Raw genomic sequence first — 9130 nt, 5'->3', positions numbered from 1 at the left:
GATTAATTAGAAACTATTCAATTCATCTCTCCTCCCTCGCAATTGCTTGCTGACTCTACACATTACTCACATAAACCCGACCTCGTGCCGGATCAGGGCTGGGGTTTTTTTTGCCGCAAAATTCTAGTGCCCGGTTTTGCCGCGATATGCCAGCGAGATTCATTTCTTTGTGCAATGGTGTTTTTTTTTGTTTCATCGTTCCATCCCTCCTTTCATTTCCACTAATCGGATAAAGCGAACCCATTGTCAAGAAATCAACCAAACGGACGCCGGGCTGCGGTTACCGGAGCTCCCAAGCCCATGGCATTTATGAAACAAAAACACACACACAGAGGAAAAGAACCACACGAAAGATTAGAGCAATCTAAGGGAGACAGCTGAAGAGAAGATGAAAAAAAGCAGCTACCCTTGGCACACACTTTAAGAAAAGAGAAAATTGACCATTTTTGCGGTCGGAAAGTTTGTGCCAGACGCAGAAAACCGAACGGCCACACCGGCGCTCGCATGGCGTCCGCAACAAAGGGATGAAGGAAAATCGCCACAACAAACACGGAAGATTCTTCCGCCCAAGATCCGTTTATCTTTGGCCCGTCCTTCTCGTCCGCAGATATTTTTTTTTCCAAAAGGCCCAGCTCCAAAAGAAAATATAAAATGTTTCGCCACAAATGGACATCCTTTGATTGGCATTGTTGAGGCACGTTGGGTTTACTTTTTCCTCCTGAGGCTCTCCAGCTGCCGGGGCCTGCAAGCCAGAAGAATGCCCGCGTAGGCTGAAGTGGCGGTGGATGGAGAAGCCCAGTGGAAAACGACTTTAAAGAAGGCTAAAATACACAACCGCAGAAACCAACTCAAAAGAAATAGAATAAATATTCCCTGCCGCTTATTCACTCGCCTCTGCCTGCTGACCGCCGGCTTGGCCGATCGTTTGATGTGGGTGAAAATAGTATGGCGCATCCGGCATCGAGAGCCTTCTGGAAGCCTGCGGCAAGGTTTAGTGGGAGGTGGGATAATGTTAAACTAATTTAATCAAAAGATTGCCAACATTTAAAGCAGGCCGTGTTCTGCGCATTCAAAGTGTGCCTAACAATATTTGCCTTCTGCGTGTTTTGTGTTTTAACTGCTCAAAGTGTCCGATTTTTGCAAAAGAAACGATTGGCGTGTTTTCAAATTTAAATCGATAACTAATGATAGACAGTAATAAAACTATGAGTAGCATTTTGTTAATTAAAAAAATGGTGTAACAATAAGCAGGCTATGGTTTCATACTATACAGTCAAAACGACCATCGTAGTAGGCAATTCAAACTTCATGCAGTATGCGTACAAATAACGAAGAGTAATAATCTAATCTAATCAAATGATGAATAGACAACCTTCACGGGCCATCCAAACTCAGAACATAGAACATCTACCCTGGCGCGTATCTTATCAAGATGAAAAATCGAAAACTAACAAAGCACTTCTAACGCACAGTTCAAGAAGTCCTCTGAGCATTGCTCTTCGGGTGAGTCAAACATTCGTCCAGAGATGTACATCAAAGCTTTATATTTATCATCATATTTTGCTCCTAAGGCTCCAAAATGCAAGAAATATCAGTTCATTACAAACGTAACCATCCGTCGTGTTACGGAACCGACGGAATTGGAGCTTATCTTGGAGCACTCGGGAATCGACAGTACCATGCTCAAGAGTCCCAGTGTCAATTTGGAGCAGATATCACTCAACAGTAGAGCTTCCTTTCTCTCGCTGGAACTATTCGACGATTGGGAGTTTGATTCGTTCGATTCTGAAAAGGTGGTCTATTGGAAGAACATGGAAGCGTTGGCGTTCCTTCCATCGACAAACCACTGGCAGCGGGTCACCGTAGCAAGCCATGAAGTCACAACCAACTGCTGGAAGGTCGAGCGGTTCGATCAATCCAAAATGACCAGATCTATCCATTGGGTCCCACGGCTTTACCTTTACTTTCCGTTTGAAGATCCGTACAAGTTCGTCAGCCGCATTGTGGCGGTCTCAGAGGCGCGCCAGAACGCAGAGAACGCTATCCGTTTTCGGTTTCTTTGCAGGCATATTTTCTCCGACGGTTCCTATGGGCCGGGTCGAGTGCTCGAACAAAGCATGCTGCGTCGGGCGAACGAAGAGGTGTACGCCATATTTCGCAACATCTACGAAGACTATCACGTGGCTTTGGCGGTGAGAAAACATCTCTCCCGCGACGGTACTATGGCGATCAAGCCACCGATGGTTGACAACAAGATGCCGGAAAAATCTGTCATATCCTTACCTACGGTCAACATTGACCGTTTGCTTGATCGGTTTACACGCACTACACTATTTTGCACCCGGAACGTGTACAATGCTGTGCGCCTCGTGAATCAAGAGTGCGAAATAGTTCGAAAGCTGCCGCTATTCATCGTTTCGTTCGAGAGGCCTATTCCTTTGGAAGACTTTGAGAAGCAAAACCAAACGCAAACCACTCGAACGCTTAAGTACCTGCAAAACACCTGGATCGAGCGTACGACAATGCAGCTGCACCGGTTGTTGTCTCGCATCGGAGAAGGAGACTTTAACGTGAATGTTTCAAATTGGGACATTTACCTCGTCATGAAGTTGAACCGATTGAACGAGCAGGTGTTGTTCCGGATGCAGGACGCTCTGCGGGATTTGTTGCTCGATACGACGGAAGAGTACGTCCACCGGCTGGTGAACGATTGCCTTGCCATACTATCGGTAGAAGAGGACTACTCCTGGGATGGGAATCTTATCGATAGCCCGTTCGAACCGAAGCGAGCTCCTGTGTTTTATCTCAAACTCGAGATGGGCGAGGACGCTCCGTACTACTCGACAGATCCTGTTACGTTTCCTGTTCTTTTGCGGTCCATTATGGACACCGTACTGACCGAATGTCATTTCATCCACACTATCGAACCATCCCTGATGCAGTCGTTGATATTTTCCGAGGATCACTACCTTTCGTCCGTTGGCCTGCTTGATGCGATCATTGTCGAGCGGCGTCGATCGCTGGTGGAGTATTATGAAAAATCTCTGCTACCCCTGCAAGCCTACGCCGCTCGGTATGGTGCCTTCAAGGAACTGTTCTTTACGAATGTGAAGGAGTTTATTGAACACGTCAGAACGGAAGATAAAACGTCCTCCGAACTAAAGGAGGACATCGCGTTGCAGATTCGCATGCGTGAGAATCTCGAGCACACAGTTCCACAGCACATCGTGATAGGTCCGTTCTGGATCAACGTCCAGCCATTGCGAGAGGCACTGATCCAGAAGCGATATGATCTGACGATGGCTCTCCTGAAGCTGCTAACGGAGAAGTTGCGCCACAAGACAGCGGACGTGATCGCAGCATACAACGTGATCAACGAGCGCGTCTGTCAGAAGCCGGTTTCGATCGAGCACATCTACGACATCAGGGCGTACATGGAAGACGTCCCGGAACTAGTGTCACGGCTCGAGGATCGTATGCGAGGCATCCTATACGAGTACGAGATACTGGAAGGCTTCCTGTACAACCTGCCGGACACCGATTTCGAGCAGAAATGGCAAGCGCAGGCTTTCCCGCGGATCGTGCTAAAGCAGACGGTATCGGTGCGGGAGTTTCTCGAGTCCGAGGTTGATCGGTTCCGGAAGCAACAGTTTGCCGACGAAGCCGCCTTTACCGCCAGCATCGAAGACATCAACGCGTACATCTCCAAGTTCACCACGCTGTACGACGTGTCGAAGGTGTCGGAAATGTCGGTCGAAGTGCGACGCCTCTGGAAGGCGCTGCAGGAGCTGATCGACCGGGGCCACACCATGAACCGACGCCAGGAGCTGTTCGAAATGGCACCGATTAGCTTGAATAATTTATACGAGCTTCAGCACAACTTTGGCGCCAACCGGGAGCTCTGGACGACGGCAGCCGACTACCTGAAGCTGGAAGAGACCTGGATTGGAAATCCGTTGGCCAGCGTCGACCTCGGAGCCGTTCGACGAGGTCTACAGCAGACGCATGATACGCTGAAGGATCTGATGGCGCCCTTTCGCGACCAGCCACAACTGCTGGCCGTTGTCGAGCACTTTGTGCAGGTGGTGGAAGCTTTCCGGCCCAATCTGGACGTGATGGAGCAGCTCAAGTGCCCGTTCTTGGAGGCGAAACACTGGGGTCAACTGGCGAAGGAAACCGGCATCAAGGGCAAGCTGTCGGCGGACGTCGGATTCGATGTGTTCCTGGAGCATGGCTTCCGGGATCACCTGGAGACGGTTCGGCGAGTTGCGGCGAAGGCCGAGCAGCAGCATCTTGAGCAGGAAGTGCGTTTGGCCGAGGAAGAACGCATCCGGCAAGTGGAGGCCGAATATAGACGCGTCAGAGCTGAGCGCCGTCAGCAGCGTACGGAGTTATGAGTCATTGGAGCAGACCGGATGTGCTGCATGTGCCATCGTGAGCCTCCTATTACGAGCCGATAGATGAAGGACACTGTGAAAATGAACGAAATTAGTGCAACTTTTCACAGACACAGCGAGTTTACAATCGACGTTTGCATAATAAATGAACAGCGGAGTTGTGACTCAATTTGCAGCAAACAGGAGCATATTATACAGGGCGTGTTGGGTGTTCTTTCTGGCCTCCTCGCGCAGGGAAGCACGCCAACACGCGCACAGAAAAGTTGCCCCCATCGGGGAGACTGCTCATTAGTAGTAGCCCGTGCAGAGGACCACATTTGTCGTGCTGCTGAAACACGAACGATGCAGCTGATAGCCGGCCCGGTAACCGGAAGCTGCATGTGTTTTAATATTCCACACATTCTCACCGTGGCTCGTTATTGTTTTTCATATTTTCCCTGCACCGGCCCGGAGCCAAACCGGAAGCCATCGTTGTACCGTCGCCGGGCACGAACATGTGCGTTTCTCCGGTCACCGTTCCTGCTGCTGCGGCTCGTCCTCGGCACAGGCAAACTTTGCTGTGGGCTGTAAATCCTTACCGTCCAGTTCGACCGTCCAGAGCCCCTCGTGCACTGGTACGGGTTGTTTTTCTTCCTTTTTTTTTCTTCTTCCCGGTGAGCACGCCCGTGTTCGGACCGAAGCTGTGGCCATCGTGGCCCTCATCGTCGGCATCCGCAAGTTGGCTATCTTTCCACGGCCAGACCGGAGGATCCGCTCCAAAGTTGCCCCTTTTGCACGGGCAATGGCATCATTATTCGCTCGAGTCCGGTGCACACGGCTCCCGCGAGGATTCACGCGTGGGAGTATGGGGGTAGTGGAGAGAAAATAAAGATAAAAAAGAATTTTCAGAATAAATATCTCCACCGATGGGCCAGGCCAGGAGGGTCGTTTTCCTCGTCCGCAGGAGGAAACTCATCAAGCACCATTGGCGGGCGGGAAAGTGTCCGTGGGGTTTGGGGCGGAAAGTTTTGTTTCTCCCCCACCACTCCCTCTTCGCTCGTCGCAATTGAAACTCGACCCAACCCGACAAATAAGCGGATGATAAAAGTGAATGTGAAGCTTGGCAATCTCGGGGCCCCATGCCAACCTGGCGGCTGAGGTCGGGAAAATCCGGCGAGCTAGTTATATTTTGGCTGAGTTTGCTTTTATGTGCCTTTATTGTTGTTATTATCGCCTGTGGATGTAAAATTAAACATAAATATTTAATGAAAGCGCACAGCCAGCACCTCGTCCTGTGGGCGAATGGGTGGGTGGGATGGGTGAGCGAAAGTTGGTCGCGATTCGCCCTCGGGACTCGGGTTTGTTGAATGCTGTATTATATTTTAATGCTGTTATTTTTCGTGTGTTTTTTTCTTCTTCTTTCTTTCATTCGACTCAGCCCTTTACTCTCGCGAACTTCGGACGGTTTTCGATTTTTGGTTCAGCACACTTTTTTTCCCCTGCTGCTGTTGTTGTTGTTGCTGTTGTAGCCTGGGCTGAGGGATGAAGTTTAGCTCAGTTTCATTTTCCTCCCTCCCACGAGTGGGTGGGTGGAGCAGGTGCTTTTACTTCCCGGCCGCCCATTCGCGGCGGTGGTCATTACACTTTTTTAGTTAGCCACTAATTAAGGTTTTCGGGTTAAAATCGAAAGGATTAGGGCTCTCTCCCTCTCTCTCTCTCTCTCTCTCTTGGCTTTTTTCTCGCTTTTCCTTTTTAACGGGTCTCCCGAGCAGCAACCATCGTTTGAGCTGACCATTTGAATTGCCGCTTATCTATGGTAATTGAATAACGTGTTCCCAGGTCGGTTTGCGAGGGTTAAGGGTTTTTTTTTGCTCACGTTTACAGCTTCATTAACCTTATTACGTGATGGACCGGACAAACCGGATCGGTGGTTTGAAGTGATCTAAACAACACCCACAAAAAAACGGAAAAGTCCCACCATTGCGGACGCATTAAAGGAAGTCCTCCCCGTTCTGTTTTCTCTCGAACCTACCTGGCTTATCGGCGGGTACTCTTTAAAAGCATCGACAAAAATGCCCCAAAAAGTGTGCGATGGCGTTATCGTTCGCTTTTCCATTCAATATGCATCAATGCTCGCGCTCCGGTACGCAATTCTAACACACGTAACGGTGCCATTTTAGCGCGCAAAATGGAGCGCCCCCCATTCCGGCGTGGGGAGCTTCGGTGTGATATTAAATATTAAACGCGCGCCTTCACCCACCCACACCAAAGCAATACGACGCAATCTGCATCGCAATCGAGAGCGCCCGGTGCGCGGCGAATGCAAATAAACTTCCCCAAACGCCAACCCGTTTGGAGAGGGCGCACGGCCCACTCCCGATGGAATTGACGAAAGTGTGGAAAGGAAAAATCGCACGCCCGTGGCCCGTGGAAACTCCCAGGCCACTGGGAAAAGCTTTCGCGTGTGACGCGGGGACGCGGTAACGATAATTATACAATTATACAATCGCAACAGCTGCGGCAGCCGGTGCCCGAGTCGAGTCCGGGGCTTATTAAATATATTTGCCCTTCCCGAAGGGCTAAAGTTAAGATTTCGTTCCGACGTTTCGAGCATAAAGACGCCCTGCCTGACGTGAGCGCCGGAAAAACGGCTGGTTGCGTGGAAAATCACTCCCGAAGCGGCAACGACACGCCGGTCGGCGAGGGCGTTTTACAGCACAACATTAACGTTAAAGGAAACGGAGCGGCGTATCCATAATTTCCAGCCCGATTCGACTGACGCGAGGGAAATGGCCGGCCCAGAGTCCGGGCCAGATTCCCGTGCTAATTATGTTAATAAATATGGGAAACATTTGTCGCCAACCTTTCTCGTCGTCGTCGTCGTCGTCGGCGTCGGGCCGGAACCGGCCGGTACCGGTTTTGGGATTTTGAGAGCACAAAAACTACTCAACGGTTGTGCTGAAAGCGCTCAAACTGCAGACCACCGGCGGGACGGAATTTAATCGGCAGGTTACGCATTCCTATGCAAAAGTGCAGCCGTAAAAACGGCTAAAAATTATGCCCGACCGTCTCGAGCAATCGAGCAGCTGAATGGACGGTGAATGGAATGTTAAGAAACTTTCCTAAACTAACCAAACGTTCGCAAACACGGCAAAAGAAGGCAAGCTGACAAAGACGGTTTACTTGCTTTCTTGGCGCGCCACGATTGAAGTAGGCCGTGGATAAACTGTTGACAGCGCCACACCGACGGTTCACAATCGCCGCTTGCTGCGATTGCTATAATAAATTAATCAATAGGTGTGACGGGAATATTAATTAAAGCCCATAAAATTGGAGAAAATTAATTACACAACTGCCACCGGCAGCGCGTGTGAGAGTTACCCCGAAAGGTGTCAAGCGCCAGCTTCTGCGAGTATCGTCAGCTGCCGGGTTTGAGTGGGCGGGAAATTTTCCACCAGCCCGGTGGTGGGTGATTGAAACTCCCGGAAAACAGGCCTACCGATGTGCCCGGAAGGTGATTGGTAGAAAGTAAAACAATAATTCCCTACCGTTTTCCCGTGAGTCGGTGCAACGCAGCTACCGGCGGTAATTACGCACGAAAAATAATGTATCCCGGGAAAATTGATGGCTCGCGAAGTGCCACCGTGACGTTGTGCTGGCTGCGAGGCGGAGAAAACAAACCGGTGGTAATCCTATCGGAAGGTTCGCCACACAAGCGGCACCCTCGTTACGGGCAATGTAATACAATTACACGTCTCCATTACAAACTCGATCCCACTAATTAGTGTCTTGTGCGACAAACCCGAGCAGCGGGCGTGTGCCTCCGAAAACAGGACAGTTTCAAAGGAGCAACATTTTAAAATGCAGTGGAAAAAAACCCAAACCACACAGCGCCTGTAAAAAAAGGCGGTAAACGAGGACGACGACAACGAACGATCCCGATCCCGGCCAGGACAACGCTCCTGTTGGGTCGGAGAACGAATGATGGGTTGAGCAGTAAGAAGCGAAGCACAAAAAAAACTTTAAATACCCATCAAAGGAGAAGTTTCCTTCTTGCATCTCAAAGTTCTCATCCCAGCTCGCGCGGTCGCGGCAGCACGTGTCCAATCTTTAAGCGGTACCACAAGACACGACGGTCCGGCCTGTCGGTGTGGACGCAGTGTGGTGCAGCTTTTCCATCGTTTTCCCTCGAGAGAGTCCCCGGGAAAAACGATGCACCAGCAGCCGGAGCGTGCCTGCTTCAACCAACCGTGACCGCAAGAGGCAAGCGTGCTGACGGCGGCAAGTGGCGTCCTGCAAGAAATAACTCTTTTTCTTCTCGTCAACAGCACCACACAAACAGACCGCAGGACATGCATCGCCTTCGGTGAGGACGGTGCCCCTAAGGACGCCAATTAATGGCGTGCGTTCTGCATCGCTCGGAAAGCCAACACTGCCCGGAGGCGGACGAAAAGGGGACGAAAATGGAATTAAGTTCGTATTTAACTTTTTCACCAGGCACTCCGAAACCCGAAACGCGCCCCTTTCCGTTCGAAGGAAAGCGAACTGGAAACAGGGAGCTGTGTTTAAGATTCAATTTTCTAATTGCCACGACACAACGGTATGCGCAACGTGTACTGGGTGTGAGCTTTTTCTTTTTTTGTTGTTGTTTTGTTTCGTCTCCTTGCTGGAGGGGTCCTGTTGCACATTCGTCCTGGCTGGTTCGTAGTCGCAGCAAGATACCCGACTACTTGATCCAACTTTGACATTACACT

The 9130-nt window shown here is 50.3% G+C and overlaps 1 protein-coding gene across 1 annotated transcript; it reads left to right on the top strand.

The window, feature by feature from the left end:
- The first annotated feature begins 1526 nt into the window (after window positions 1–1526).
- On the top strand, window positions 1527–4397 carry LOC128722560 (dynein axonemal heavy chain 1). The gene has a single exon (XM_053816231.1). It carries the CDS (start codon window positions 1527–1529, stop codon window positions 4395–4397), a length of 2871 nt encoding a protein of 956 aa, XP_053672206.1.
- The last annotated feature ends 4733 nt before the right edge of the window (window positions 4398–9130 follow it).

The sequence above is a fragment of the Anopheles nili genome, chromosome 3 (genome assembly GCF_943737925.1).
Source record: "Anopheles nili chromosome 3, idAnoNiliSN_F5_01, whole genome shotgun sequence".
NCBI classification, from domain to species: domain Eukaryota; kingdom Metazoa; phylum Arthropoda; class Insecta; order Diptera; family Culicidae; genus Anopheles; species Anopheles nili.
This window is presented reverse-complemented; position numbering and strand designations above follow the sequence as displayed.